The sequence below is a fragment of the Gossypium hirsutum genome, chromosome D08, assembly GCF_007990345.1.
Source record: "Gossypium hirsutum isolate 1008001.06 chromosome D08, Gossypium_hirsutum_v2.1, whole genome shotgun sequence".
In the NCBI taxonomy this organism is placed as follows: Eukaryota; Viridiplantae; Streptophyta; class Magnoliopsida; order Malvales; family Malvaceae; genus Gossypium; species Gossypium hirsutum.
Window position 1 is genome coordinate 813,909 of NC_053444.1, and position 16,236 is coordinate 830,144.

Here is a 16,236-nt window from a genome sequence, read left to right on the forward strand (position 1 = left end):
GTACCTTTCCATCTTTTTTGGGAACAGGGACGATGTTGGCTACCCAATCCGAATACTTGACCTCTTGTAAGAATCCAGCGTCGAATTGTCTTTTGACTTCTCTCTTATTTTCAACACAATGTCGGTCTCATTCTCCTGAGCTTCTGTTGAACGGGTTTACAATCCTCTTTTATGGGCAGACGATGCACCACAATGTTAGTACTTAGCCCAGGCATATCTTGGTACGACCACGCGAAAACATCCTTGAACTCTCGGAGCAAATTAATGAGGTCTTGTCTTGTCTTTGCGGTGATTTCAGTTCCAATTTTCACCTCCTTTCCATCCTCTAGGCTCACTATTTCTAATGATTCCCTATGAGGTAGGATATGCTTATCCTCTTGTTCCATCATTCTTAACAAGTCCGGAGATGCATCATAATCTTGTCATTTTCAAAGTCGTGGGATCCTCTGAACACACTTCTTGCTCAAAAATAGGCTCCGTGTTTGAGGCAGCGTTACTCATGTCATTGATATCTGAAGACCTATGAGGCATATCAAAGAATATACCAAGAATATAAATTTATGAATATGTTTGTGCAAAAGAATTACAAATGAAAGAATTATTTGTAAGACAATCAACCAAATGAAAAATATAAAAAGAAAAAAAAAGACTGATCAAGATGAACGTTGACATGTATTTCATTAAAATAATGATATTTAGGCCCCATGCCTATTTCACAAAAAATTTCATATCGTTTCTAGGCCAACAAACAACATGAATGTTTTGAGCATTACTCTGAATAAGCCCTAAAGACTACAGGGATTTCTTCAGCAGTCCAATTGTTTAGCTCGCTTCCAGGCTCATAAGGGCAGATCTCCAACAAAGCCCTCCTTTCCGTTGCTTCTATGGCGTTGGTATAAACATTTTCCAACATTCCTCCCATGCCGCTACCGGACACTCCACATTCAGAATGGATAATCCTCCCGACACAAAAGATGCAGATATGTGGGGAAAGGTTAAAGGCTCACACTTAACTTCATGTCCATTCAAACGCGCCCTTCTTCTCTCTTGTCTCTTCTCTATTTCTTTCTTCTTCTGCTTCATGTCTGGCTTGTACCCTAAACCAAATCTATCAAACTTTTCCTTCGGCATTGGTGCCTCAATCCTTCCCTGAAGATATTTTCCCAATCCTTTCCCGGGTAAGGCTCCTCTTCCTACCATCAATCGCAATCCCATCTCAGTGGTCCTGGATATTTTCGGTACTGGAATTCTATTTCCCTCCGCAATAAACATCGCGTTCACAAATTCTAACGACCGAAAAGAACATTCTAGTGCCTCATCGTTGATGTCCACATAAGGTGCATCGCTAGTCATCATTGCGATAATATCCTCCTCTGCATCTATTGTTACCAACCGATCCTCCGATACCAACTTCACCTTCTGATGTAATGATGAAGGTACTGCCCCTGCTGAGTGTATCCACGGTCTCCCCAATAGACAGTTGTAGGAGGGTTTAATATCCATTACCAAGAAATCCACCTCATAAGTGACTGGGCCAATCCTTAATGGTATCTCAATTCTCCCCATAACCTCCTTTTTTGTTCCATCAAATGCTCTTACTATGCTCTGGCATGCTTTCATGTGCGAACTGTCTATTGGTAATCGACTAAGAGTGGACAAAGGCAATACATTTAGTGCAGATCCATTATCAACCAAGGCCCCCGGGAGTGTGTACCCTTTGCATCGGACAGTAACATGTAGGGCTTTAGTAGAACCTCTTCCTCCGGATGGTATTTCATCATCACTGAAGAAGATAAAATTGTCAGCACCAATATTGTTGATCAGCCGATCCAGCTTGTTTACCGAAATATCGTCAGCCACATATGTTTCGTTTAGCACCTTTAATAGTGCATTCCGATGTACTTCCGAGTTTAAGAGTAAAGCTAATACAGAAATGCGGGCTGGCTATTTGTGTAGTTGCTCCACAACACTGTATTCACTATGTTTCAAAAACTTCAAAAACTCCTTTGCCTCCTCTTCTTTTATTGGTTCATTTACCAATGGTTCAACTTCTACTGCCTTCCCTTTCCTCTGTTCTTTCTTCCAATTCTCTTCCCTGGACGACTCTGCTTGAGCGTCATATCTTGTTCCATTGCGCGTGTAAGAACCTGTTTCCTGATTTCTTTCTGCTTCTTTTCCCAAAACGGTCACATTACACCCGTAATTCCACGGCACCATTTTGTTATCCCTATAAGAGAAATTTGATGGTTTCTGGATTACAATTTTCGGTGTTACCTGGGCCCTAACCTCATTACCCTTAGGGCGTGAGATAATGACCACAGGATGATTTGGAGCCTTTGTTCCCAACTCTGTCGCGCATATGCTCCTCATTTCTTTCGCATCTTCGTAAAACCTCATCTCTTTGTTATCCATCATGCTTTGAACCAAAGCCCTAAATCCTTCACATTCTTGGATTTCGTGCCCTATTTTATGGTGAAATTCACAATAATTTCCCATCTCATGCCCTTCCTCAGAATCTGAAATAACCAAACCTCTTTTCGCCATTTCTTTCCAGACCCGTTTCAATGGAGTTTTTACTTCAGCAATGTCAGTCTTGACTTCTTCTCCCGTACCTTCGCTAACCATATTTACCCCCTTATCTGCGTGATTAGGTAACGGATTCTTTGCGTTAGGTGAGTCGTCAAGTTTGACAACACCTAAATTGATAAGTCCTTCTACTACCTTCTTGAAGGCAGTACAATTTTCTATCGAGTGCCCAGAAATTCCCGCATGATAATCACATTGCGCGTTCGTATCATACCATTTTGGATACGGGGGTTGTAGAGGACTCAAGTAACGAGGAGCAACAACATGTGCATCGAATAAAGTCTGATACAACTCCTTGTATGACATCGGGATTGGCGTGAATTGGGGCTTTTCAGTAGTTTGCCTAGCTCCTGACTCTTGTCTTGATGATCCCTGTTGATTAGCAACCACTTTCTTTGGTTGATTCACGGTAATTGACCTACCATAAGCATTCACATTATTCACTTCATTTTCTCTTTTCCTCGGGGGTGCCCTCCTATTATTTTCTCCTCCATCTATTTTTCCACTTTTAATGGCATGCTCAATCATTTCACCATTCATGATTATATCCGAGAAATTTTTTGAAGCGCTTCCCAACATGTGAGTGATGAACGGGGCTTTCAAAGTATTAATAAAAAGCGTCGTCATCTCTTTTTCCAAAAGCGGTGGTTGCACCTGAACCGCCACCTCTCGCCACCTCTGCGCATATTGTCTGAAGCTTTCGTTCGATTTTTTCTCTAAATTTTGCAGAGTTATCCTGTCAGGCATCATTTCTGAGACATGATTATATTGTCTCAGGAAAGCCTGTGCTAAATCCCTCCAAGTAGCAATTTTAGCTCGGCTCAGCTGATTGTACCACTTCGACGCCGCTCCCGTAAGACTTTCCTGAAAGCAATGTATTAATAATTGATCATTATTAATATGCCCCGTCATTCTTCTACAAAACATAGTAATATGGGATCCTGGGCAACTAGTCCCGTTGTATTTCTCAAATTCCGGCATCTTAAATTTGTAAGGGAGCACCAAGTCCGGAACCAAGCTCAGATCCTTTGCATCTATTCCATAGCTTTCGATGCTTTCTATTGCCCTAAACTTTTCTTCTATCCATTTCCATTTCTCCTCAAATTGTTTTGGAAATTCCTCATTCGCCTTGTCCTTTTCAACCATCTCGTCAAGATCTGGGACAGCAATATTATTCGGGCTATCACCGGGATTAAAGCCCGCTCCGGGTTGAAAATTCATTGGGATTGAAGCATCGCCTTGGAACTGCTGGGGCCTAACCGACACAGAAGGTCTCCGCGGATGCAGCTCAGTCTGTACTTGCGCATGCGGAGGCGTGAAACCTGGAGGATAAAGTGGTTCACCATTGTTTTCTTCTTCACTAACAATCACAGGACCTTTACCCTTATCTACTCCCTTCAATAATTGCGTCATCTTAGCCACCAGATCATTTTGGGACTCCTCCATCTTTTGCACCATGTCACGCTGAATCTTTTCTATTTGCTCTTTCATTTGCGCCTGCAACTGGTCTTGCATTTCTCTTTGAAGTTGCTCTAGCTTCTCCAACCTTTGGTCCATAATTTTTGTCTTAGCTCAGGTACCGTAACTTTATTGGTTTTCCAGGTTAACTGAAATGATTTTATTCGATTAGGTTTTTTTAATGGTCATTAATGCATATGATGTGATGCAATGCATGAAAAGGATGCAAAGAAAAAAAGGCACTGATTCTCATTCAACTTCATTAGAAAACTTTACTAGATAAAGAGTTTCGTTACATAAAATAGACTACATATATGGCTTTGCCCTTACACTCAAAGCCTTAACCTTTCTAAGAAGCCAAGCTAACTCTCGGCCCCTGTCGGACTCTAACTCATACTTCAAACTTAATAGATCAGCCTGAACCGCTAGAGTTTGCAGATGATCAGCTACTTCGCGCACTTGAGTCACCGCCTCTCCCATAATATAATCTCTTTTCTAATCTGCTCTTGAGACTGACGGAATTGTCTTTGCCACTGCTCATTATTTTCTTCCAGAAGCTCTATCCGGATTTCACTATTTTGCAATGCATTCTCTAGCCCTCCTATTTGTCTTTTTAATTCTTCAATTTTGTCTAAGCTCGCCCTTAATTCAACCGTAGCATCATGATTACAGTATTGGTGAAGCGATCTTTCTAGTTCAGTTATCCGGACCTTCAACTCCGTCTTCTCGTCTTGGCAAACTAGTAGACTCTTTCCCAAGGCGACTTCTCGAGCCCGAGTATCCTGAAATTTCTTTTCCCATTGATTAGCTTTCGTCTTTTCCTCCTGAATTTCTTGTCGCCATTGTTCTGGCGTTTTACCCAAGCCAGCAGCTCTCACCGACCTACGCAACTTTTTGTAATCTGTCTTCAGGCTGTCCAAATCTTCTTCTGCTTTGTTCTTTCCTTTTCTCAATTTGTTGGCCTCTAATCTTTGAATGTCCACATCCAGTCCTAACTGCATTTTTTCTTCCTCTAGTTGTTCTATCTTCTTCCCCAATTCTAAACTCCTTTTTTCGAATTCTTGTTTGATGATTTCTATCTCAGAAGGCAAAACTTGTAAGTGTTCCTCTAAAGATCGAGCAGTTTCTGAATTTGACGCCGGGATGTTGTCGTTGATCCTTTGATCACGCCACTGACCATACTCAGGGGTAATTGTCGGACTCACGGCTAAGATCTTCATTCGACGAGTCTGGTTCCAGGCACTAGATATTTCTCGAACATTCTTCTTGTAATTGTCCTCCCTATAGGAAAAATCACTATAAGCCAACCCCTGCGTTGCTGGTATGAATTGTCGTGATCTATACTGTCTTGATACGAGTAGAGGAGCATATCCGATAGCTCCCCATATTCCGAGCAGCGGAACCCAGTCAAAATCTCCACATCGGTACAATATCTCATCAGGAATTAACCAAGGAGCCCTCCATTCAATATCTTCATCCTGGAGATTCTGGAGTATCTCTATCCATTTTTCTTCTGAAATATCATCCCGTCTTGGCGTGGCCACCAATTCTCCTAGAGGGGAGTAGTTATCAGAGAATACCCGATAGGAGACCTTTTCGACCTTCCAGAAGTGGCTATGGAACCATGCCAACAAGAGCTGCGCGCATCCAATAAACCTTCCCTCCCCTGCTTTTCGACACGCATTCAGGGATCTAAAAGTTTCAGCGAGTATTGCCGGAACCGGTGTCACCCCTTTACTAAGCCGATCAAACAAATCAGATACAGCCCCGTCTATGTGTCCTAAAGCTTTGGGGAAAACCACTAGTCCATAGATACCTAAAGCGAAGACATCGACCCTTTTCTTTAAGTCAGGATGTACAAGCACCAAATCTCGCAAACTTTTCCAAGGAACACATTTACTGTCGCCTTTCTGTTGGATCCGGGCAGCGACCCACTGCTCGCTCATCCCAGTGATGTTCATTAATTTCTTTAACAACGGAGGGACACAAGCAGCTCTGGAATAAGCCTTGTCGACTTGAATCTTTGGGCACCGAAGCAAGGTCGTATACTCCTCCACAGTAGGCGTCAAATCTACCTTCCCAAAAGTGAAACAACTGTAGGCAGGATTCCAAAACTGAGCAAGGGCTCGGAATAAATACTTGTCCACTTTGACACTAAGCAGATAAGGTAGGTCACCGTAGTTACAATAGAACAGCTGCTTGGCCTCGACATCCCATTGATCCCAGACTTCTTTCATTTCTCGAAGGTCATTCTGGATTACACTAATACGGGTAAAATCCCACAATTCTGACACGTACCCTTCGGTAAGACTATCGCCTTTCTCCCGTTGTGTCGTTTCAGCCCATATTCGCACAGCCGCATTATCCTCTACTTTATCAACAAACCCCTTTTCCATGATAAGCTTTCTACCAAGAAACTGAACGCGAATCGACACCTCTTTTAGAATGAAGATGCCATGCAATCACAAACAAAGTAAATTAGCATTAAACACAGAATAAGATTTAAAATAAGCGACAATAAATACAACATTCATTTAGGTAAGCACTAAAAATTTGGAGTAGCTCTACTTAGGTCAGTTCCTATGGCTCATTACATGTGGTTTGGCTCTAAAGTAGGGTACCTGAACCAGCAGATTCCTCGATCCTCACCCATTATAGGCTCATACGGACCAAGTTCGATTCAGGGGGATACATTTCCCTATGGCCATGCGGAGATGAAAATCTCACGAAGACATAGGTACGGATGTATCCCGGAAGCGATTCACTATCCCATGCGGAGGTGAAAACCTCACGAAGGCGTAGTTTCTCACTCCCACTTAAAAGGGTGTGACCAACGGTCATGCAATGCAATGCAGAAAGATATAAAAATTTAAAATACAAAACCTGATGAAAACTATAACTCAAAACAAATGAAATGCAATGAGAGGATCGTAAATTTAAACCAAAATTTTAACTTTCGACAAAAAGACAAAAAATAATCAACTCGTGGCTTGACTCTCTTATTTTAAGTCCCCAGCGGAGTCGCCAAGCTGTTGACACCATTTTTTTTGACAAAACGGGGTTGACTTGGGTTTTGAAAAAAAACGGGAGTCGCCACCAATCCTCTTTTTTTATGAGGTGCGATTGGATCACCTCGAAGAGGGGTTGTTTTTAATAAACGGTTTGATTTTATTAAAACAACAAGTTTGGTCCACGAAATTCAGAAAAACGGGTTCGGGAGTCAGTTACGCACGAGGAAGGATTAGCACCCTCGATACGCCCAAAATTGGTACCTAGTTGATTACTTAATGTCTTAATGTCAAAAATTGAGAACCTTGGAAAATTAAAAATACGATCCTCGTATTAAAATAAAAAAATTGGAAAAGAAACATATTTCACGTTATTCGAGAAAGAGAATCATATCCAGTAAGTTAGGACACAATGTCTCGAATTCCCGATACGCGAATGAAAAATACTTATTTAAAAAATTTTAGCCATCTCGGATTTTAAAAAACGAGATCACGACCAGTAAGTTAGGACGCGATTTTTAATCCCGAGATCATTTAAAATTTGAGTTTAAAAGGATTCGTGCATTTAGATTTATCGTGAAAATTGAAACCCAGTAAGTTAGGGTACGATCCTCACGAATCTAAACACGAAATGCCATCTTTAAAAAAAACAAATTTTGCCATACCGAGCAAAACAACATATATAGTCGTTATAAAAAAGGGATGGAAACTAATTCCATTATCGATATGCGTGGTAATACCATAATAGATACGAAAATGTATATAAAAATAATACAGGCCATAACAACTAAATAAAATAAATAAAAAACAAATCAATAACATGGGAAACAATATAAAATAAAATAAAATAAAATAAATAAAGCACTTATGTAAAATAATAAAGAGCATGTAAATAAATGAATAAATTACCATCAAATGAAACAATGATTAATGAATAACATTATAATATTTATAGATATAGGTATGTATGTATGCGAGAATTATAAAATATGAAAGTATACGTACGTGTATGTATTATAAAATATATAAAAATATGAATTTATATGCATATGTAAAATATATGGAGATTTACATATATATAAAAAAGGGACACATAAGTATGTGTATATATTCATAAAAATATATATGTGTATAGATATACATAAAAATTATGAAAATAGAAGTAATACAAATATATGTATGTAAAAATATGTACTATTTACGAAGATTAGAAATATGTACGATTATTATGAACATATATGCATGCACAAAGTATAAAAATAAGTGTATATGTATATATATAGTACAAAAAGTATGCATGTAAATATATAGAAAAATATATTTATATATAAAAGAAATATACGTGTATATATAAGAGCAACTATAATAACGATAATAATAATAATACAAAAATAATAATATAATATAGAGATATAATAATGAATAGATGAGTAAAAAAAATAAGATACAAAAATAAAACAGATGGACTAAATAGCAATAAAAAACAAAAGTATTGGGCAAAATCGAAATAAAAAAAGAGTAAAGAGGATTAAATTGTGACGCGCCGAAAGAGGGGGATCAAAATAGTAAATAACCCAAAGCCCCCAAAACACAGCGCAGCAGTGGACCAACTCGAAACAAAAATAAAATTGCAGGGCTAAATTAAAAATAAGAGAAAACAACGAAAAAGGATCAAATTATAATACATTGCAAAATCAGGGGGACTGCGCGCGCAATTAATCCAAAAACTAAAAAACGCGGATCCTCCGGGTCGAGTCAGGCCGACACGCGGGTATAGGCGATCGAACGACACCGTTTAGACATTGGTGCTCCAGGTGCCAAACGGCACCGTTTCACTTCATTATTTAAATAAAAATTTCATTTTTTTGCTTCATTTTCCTCCGAAATTTCAGAACACCCCCCCATTTTGTTTATTTGAGCTCTGCTAGGGTTTCAAAAGAAGCCCATCCTTGCCGTCATCGCTCCACCACCAGGACCGGTGGCCACCATCACTCAAAAGGGGATTTTTCAGTCGGGCTTCAGACACCTTTTAAAGGCCATGCCACCGAGACGTAGATACACCGAAGGGAGGAGGCTTTCGGCTTCCTTCTAGGTCCGATTCCGGCGATGGTGAGGGATCCACGACCGTCAGAGGCTCCGATCGAATTCCTTTTACTCTTTTATTATATGAAAATGAAAGAAACAGAATCGAAAGAAAGAGAAATAGGTCAACCTTCTTTTCAGTTTTTTGTTCTTCGATTTCTTGATATTCTCTGATGTTAGTGGTGTTTAAAATATTCCCTCTGTTAAGATTGTAATATTTGTATATCCACTGTCTTTTCCAGAATTGAAAAAAAAAATATATCTTTAACATAATAGATCCGGCTTTTTATAGCCGAAAGAAAGAAGAGAACAAGTTTGTCTTCGTTTCTGCTTGCGTGTTTGCCATCTTCTTTGCAGGTGATGTGACGAGGGCGGCGGAGTTGGTGGCTACCAGAGGAGTGGCGGTAGGTCTGGGGCAGGTGGCCGATGGGACAAAGCGATGGCAGAGGGATGGGCACGGCGCTAGGCTTGGCTAGGGTTTCCGCCCTAGTCTGACTGGGTTTGGGGCCGGTTGGGCTTATTGGGCCGTTTGGGTTAGGCTAATTGGGCCTGGGTAGTCCTTTAGGTTAAAATTTGTTATTGGGCCCTGGGTCAAAATTTGGGCTTGTACAAGTATCATTTTATGTGGATTCACAAGTTTCACCAGGAGAGAGAGATACCATTATTTTCAAATCCAACGCACTAACTCGTGAAGGTCTGGTGGCTAACACTCAATGATAAGATTTGTGTCCAAGACATTCATTTTTCTTTCTAGCTTTCCCTTCGGAGAAATGGGCTCAAGTTAAAAAAAAATTTCTCGGCATGGTCTAAACTTCAGTCAAACATTCATACCACTTTTTTTATATGCATTCCTTTCATTTTTATTTCCATGTTATTCTTCTTATTTATTCATTCGTAAGATTTGAAGTACCTTAAGAGATCAAAAAGAGAGAGGGTAAACTACATTAGTTGTCACCTAACAATGTTTTTTTTTCTCTTTTTTGACCACCCAACTGTGAAAAGTTACAAAATGACCACCCAATACTATTTAATTTTATCTTTTTTGGTCACTAGTTAGCTAACATGAACATGAAAATACTCAAAAATCCAATATGATTGGGTGACTAAAAAAGACAAAATCAAGTAATTGAGTGACCATTTTGTAACTTTTCATAGTTGAATAACCAAAAAAAAATAAAAACTACTCCATCTTCCACAAAACTAATAAGAACTTTCATTTGCTTAAAACTTTTGCATGAATTTGTTGAAAATGGTGCAAAAGTTAACATTAACATGGCAAGTGGCACCAAATACATATCAAAGATATCTCTTAATGATTCTTAGTCAACTATATATATATTATATTATATACATACCATATTACTCATATTTAAGATTATCAACCACCGGTATTCAATTTCATCCCTATATAAAGGAAACATTATCCATTTTCAACAAACATATGTATCCCTTTCTCATTGTTGTTTATTTCCTACATACAATACCCTCTCTAATGGCCACATACAAAAATGGTGAAACAGCAATAAACATGCCAGCGACAAAAGCCAGTGTCAAAGGAACAGCCCCATTGTGACGGGGTCTAGTAAATTTTCAAAAATTTTAGAAATTTAATGAGATTCTTTTTTTAAAAAAATGGGGTCTAATTAAATTATTTGTGAAACTAATGAGAATTTTCAAAAAACTTAAAAAAGTATAATGATAAGTTTCAAAATTTTGAAGGAGCCTAATTGATATTGTCTAAAAAATTCAAGGAAAAAAATGAAAAAATTTCCAAAAATTTTAGCGGGGGTTAATTAAATTCTTCTAAAAATTCCAAGGGAAAAATAAAAAAATTCCCCTTTTTTTCGCGGGGCCGCACCCCCTAGGCCTCCATAAGGATCCGTCATTGTTGTTAAACTCCTCGAAAGCTGTCACCGTTGCCGTCGAACACCCGAGCCGAGGAGAGAAAAAATGGTTTGCCGTCGGCGACTTCATTTTGAGACTATGCACCCTTGGAGCCGCCCTCGGCGCCACCGTAGCAATGGGGAATGCCGAGCAACTTCTTCCTTTTTTCCACTCAGTTCCTCCAGTTCGAAGTTCAGTATGATGATTTCAATATTTTCCTGTATGTTTTTATATTTAAGCATAATCCAAATTAAATAAACATTTGATTATCTTATATATATATAGAGATTATAATTATACAGGTTTTTGGTGATGGCACTGGGCATAGTTTCTTCTTATCTTTTCCTTTCATTCCCGTTCTCTATATAATATGCATCATTCGTTCACTTGCAACAAAGCCAAGGCTCTTCTTTGTCATCTTTGATTCCGTAAATTCAACTCACACTATATATTTATGAATTTTTTTTATAGTTAATTTCATTACCAATTACATCATTTCTGTCCACTTAATTTCAATTTGGATATCAATACTCAGGTAAAAGTATTATGAAGGTTTTTGTATGATAAGTCGAGTTGCATTTTATCTTCTATATTTAAAAGATAAGTAAATTAGTCATTATACATTAACCAAAAAGTAATCCCATTCTCCTGTTAAAAGTTTCATCAATTTATATCATTAAAAGTTAGTCTTTGTATGTCAAAATGAGGTGCACGTGGTGTGCCATGTGTAACTATTTGGTTATTCTATCAGTCACGCCAATTTTTAACAGTAAAAATTGATGAATTTTTTAATAAAAATGACAAGTTTGCTCTTTAATTTAATGTACAGGGACTGATTTACTCTTTTTTTTTGAGTAAAAGGGGTTAAATACATTTTGACTCGTAGTACAAAAACATCCATGATACTTCTACAAACACACAAATCAAATTGTATATATATATATATTGCATTGAGTAGACATGGATATTCACCGAATGGACTTAAATACATTGATGGTTTAATTATACACTTTCTTTAACCCAATTAGATATATTCTTGGGTTGGGCTACTCACCCAAACTTAGAGTCATGTTAAAAATTTAAGTGAGTTTGGGTAAAAATATCAAGCCTAAAAATTGAACTTAGACAAAAAAATTAGGCTCATTTAAAATATGAATCGGGTTTAAGATTAAACATTCAAGGCTCAACTCGTTTTTTATGTTATTTGTAAGACAAAAACTAAATCTATAGCAATATATAATATTATAATGTAAACATGAAACGAAAAACAAATAACCTCTCTATAAAATTTTAACAAATGAAAATATATAATTATTAAATATTAAATTAAAATAATATAGGTGAGCTTAAAATGAGTTTGGGTTAGTAATTTACAAATATGGGCGAACTTAAATAAAATTTTAAACTCATATTATGAGTCAGATTTGGACAAGTATAAATTGACTTAATATCATGCTTAAACTCGATCCGATCTGAACTCAGCCCAAAAACACCTTTAAACCCAATTATCAAATAATAATACATCCGATTCTGAAATAATCATACAACTTGGATTATATTATTCAAATAATTTAATAGAACCAATGTACCATTCATGTCCGCTACGGTTTATGTAACGGACATGAATACTAATCTTTTTAAGGTTTGTGATTGTTTATCTTAATTATATCGTTTTTGAAATTCGAATTTAAATTCTCGAAATTCTAGAATGTTGATAAAAAAGAGTTATAACCATATATTTTGCCATGTTGTCATGTTGATTTATTCATTTGTATGATCTCAGCTCACAAAGAAAAAAAGAAACTACTCCATCTTCCATAAACTGAGATCTCTGAGAATAAAACCAATATTTTCCTTAAAATTTTGGAAATGGTGCAAGCTAACATCAGCATGCCAACAACTCCAATCTCCACATACTAAAGTACTGAGAGTACCATATAGATATATATAGGTTAAAATATATTGTTAGTCCTTATATTTTAATAAAAATTGAGATTTAATCCTTACGCTTTAAAAGTTAAAAATTAAATCCTCTATTTTTTGGATTTAAAATTTCAGTTTGATCATTAAAATCATGAGTATTTTCTGTCAAATTTTATCAATTTGAAATTTTGATTAAACTGGTTTCATGTGACGACATATGATTGATAGAAAATAAACATGATAAATTTACCAACAATAGATTTTTAAATTGAAAAAGAGGATTAAAGGACTAATTCTCAAATCCTATAAAAGTACAAGGACTAAAACATATTTTAACCATATATATTTCATCCCTATATAAAGACAACATTCTACTAGTGATTTCCACATCAAAATCCTATGCTCCTTTCATCTTTCAATAGCCATCTTTTCCATTGTTCTTTTTATTTCCTAAAAACCAAATCTCTAATGGAGACCAATAAAACTATGAGGGAGACAACAATCAACTTGCCGGAGACAAAGGCCGAGGCTAAAGAAAAAGCCCCATTATTAAACTCTTCGAAAGCTATCGCCATTCTCGAACCACCGAATCGAGGAACAAAAAAAGGAATCGCCATCGGCGACTTCGTTTTGAGACTGTGCACCATCGGAGCCACCCTCGGTGCCACCGTAACAATGGGGAATGCTGATGCTGTCGCTCCTTTTACCACTCGGTTCTTAAGGTTTGAAGCTCAGTTCAATGATATTCCAACTTTCGTGTACGTCTTCTTCTTCTTTTTTTCATATGATAAATCTTTGGAATTCAAATAATTAAACATATATATGTATATACGTATGTATATGTATTGGCTTAATTTTACAGGTTTTTCATGGTGGCCAATGGCATAGTTACTGGCTATCTTTTCCTTTCATTGCCATTCTCTACAATTTGCATCGTTCGTCCACTTGCAAAAGCTCCGAGGATCCTCCTTGTCATCTTTGATACTGTAAATTCAACTCACTAACTATCTCTTAATAGAGTTGTTCATAAGAAGGGTGGTCTGTCCGACCTAGTCCGGTCTATTTTGGGTGACAAATGAAATGCCTTTTTAAAATATTCTTATTTAATTATAAAAATATATAAATATTAGTATAAAAAGTATATATTTTATTATTTTTAAATAGCAATATGGATTTTTGGGCAAGCTGAACTTGATCTCGAATTTGAAAAAAAGTTTAAATTAAGGTTTTTGTTCAGTCAGACACCTATGGACTAAATTTGATTCCCAACCTTTTGAAAATGGTCAAATTGTTGTTTTTAATAAAAATATTGACTAAAATATTAATTCTTTTAACATTGCAGCCCGTAATCCACATGTACTTCATGTTAAAATTTTTTAAAAAGTTATGAACTTTTTTATTTTTATTTTTTTAAATTATTTGTTGACTCAACATATCAATATGAAGTACACATGGATTGCCACACAGGTTGTCACATCAATATTGTTAAAAAATTATGTTTTAGTTAGCATTTCTGTTGAAGAAATGATTTGACTGTTTTTGAAAAGTTAATGGTTAAATTTAGCTAAAAAAGAAATAGCCAAATTGACAAAAGATGTAAACGTTGAGGGCTAAATTTATCATTATGCCTTATTTTAATATTTTTTATTAATATTCTTATTCAATCATTAACCTCTTTCTACCCTTAAATAGGATGAAAGTACATGTTTTAGCATGCTCAAACTCACGTTTTCTTCGTTGTTGCAATAGCAATTGAACTAAAGCTCAACAACCTAAACTATTAAAAGAGTCCTCCAACTAGTTTACTTTTATTAATTAAGCTCCTATATAGTTTGCTTTGTATTTAAATTAGCCCTTATTTCAAAATAAAATATTGATTCGTTTTAGGAGTGCTATTTAGGTATAAAGTAAAAGTTAGGGGCTCATTCACATACAAATTAAAAATTAAAGGCTTATCTTAGTAACAATTAAAGTTTATGGGTTATTTGAGTGTATAAACCGTTGAAAAAAAATTAAATCAATTGAAAATTAATATTTTCAGTGATTTAATTTTTCACGCATGTTTGATAATCTAAAATAAGAACAATCTATATTAAAAAAGTATAGAAAATTATAAGTAGACAAGAGCTACATGAATCAGGTGAAATGTTTAAAAATATAAGATGTAGAATATAATTTTTTTATAACTTAAAATTTATATTTATCAAATAATTTAATTATATTTCATAATTAATTTTAAGTAATAAATCAAATATATTTTATAACTTAAATTCAATACTTATTTTTCCCGCACTTAATTTCTCGGTATATCAAACTGACACTTGTCATGCCTAATTAACTGAATTTTGATTAACCTAAGATTGTCAAGTAGTTTTGATTTTTCAACTTCTATGTTCGCACCCGAATCTCAATAACATTTAATTACTTGGTATAATATGGACGGAATTAAAAGAGTAAAATTACATTTTGACTCTTCCAATAATTTATAATTCATTTCTAATCCTTAAAATAATTTCCCGACTTCATCCCTACGATATAATGTACACATTATGATGATTATTTTATGATTTCGAACTGAGTTATTGCAGGCAATGACAGGTTTAACTCTAGCTTCAGCTTCAGCTGTTGCATCAATTGTGTATTTGGCTCATAATGGGAACCCAAACACCAATTGGCTTCCTTTTTGTCAACAATTTGGTGATTTTTGTTCAAGTACAAGTGGAGCAATGGTGGGTTCTCTCCTAGCTGGCACACTCTTCATGACTATAATTATACTTTCAGCCTTTGCTCTTAAAAGAAATTGAGAAATAAAAATTAAAAAATTCCTTGTTTTATTATTGAAGTGTGGAAAAAAAAGAAAAAGAAAAGGAAAGCATTTGAATGATTTCATTTGCTTTTGGTAAGTGATTTTATGTTGTAATTTTTTAATGTAAAATGTTGTGTTACTTTCATTGTACACATATAAATGTGTTATTCAATGTTCCAACTTCCCATGGTTGATTGTATATTAATGTTTCAATGGATTGATTGAATTTGAGTGAATCGTAATACAAATCCTTAAATTACGATTTTTATTTTAAATTAGTTTCTGAACTTCAAGACGTTATCAGGGGCGAAGTCAAAAAATCTTTTTAGGGGGGCTGAAATGAAATTTTAATTTTTAATAGTCTATATCTTTATAATTTTTAAAGGATTATATTAAATTTTCATAATTTTAGGGGGTCAAAGTGTAATTTTACCTTTACTAATTTAAAATTTTCCAAATGGTCAAAACAAGAATTTTCCATTTTAGGGG

At 35.8% G+C, this 16,236-nt stretch overlaps 1 protein-coding gene across 1 annotated transcript; it reads left to right on the plus strand.

Moving 5' to 3' along the window:
• Nucleotides 1–13,345: 13,345 nt before the first annotated feature.
• LOC107892914 (casparian strip membrane protein 2) lies at nucleotides 13,346–15,962 on the plus strand. The gene is made up of 3 exons (XM_016817933.2): nucleotides 13,346–13,699; nucleotides 13,804–13,927; nucleotides 15,530–15,962. The coding sequence occupies exons 1-3, from the start codon at nucleotides 13,410–13,412 to the stop codon at nucleotides 15,743–15,745; spliced, it is 630 nt and encodes a 209-aa protein (XP_016673422.1). The 5' UTR covers nucleotides 13,346–13,409; the 3' UTR covers nucleotides 15,746–15,962.
• Nucleotides 15,963–16,236: the final 274 nt, after the last annotated feature.

What these genes read in the sequence shown, in the direction of transcription:
- LOC107892914 (XM_016817933.2), top strand. Translation starts at nt 13,410, where the DNA reads ATGGAGACCAATAAAACTATGAGGGAGACAACAATCAACTTGCCGGAG. An exon ending in AATGATATTCCAACTTTCGT is followed by an intron (nt 13,700 to 13,803) that starts GTACGTCTTCTT and finishes TTAATTTTACAG; the next exon opens with GTTTTTCATGGTGGCCAATG. An exon ending in TCCTTGTCATCTTTGATACT is followed by an intron (nt 13,928 to 15,529) that starts GTAAATTCAACT and finishes GAGTTATTGCAG; the next exon opens with GCAATGACAGGTTTAACTCT.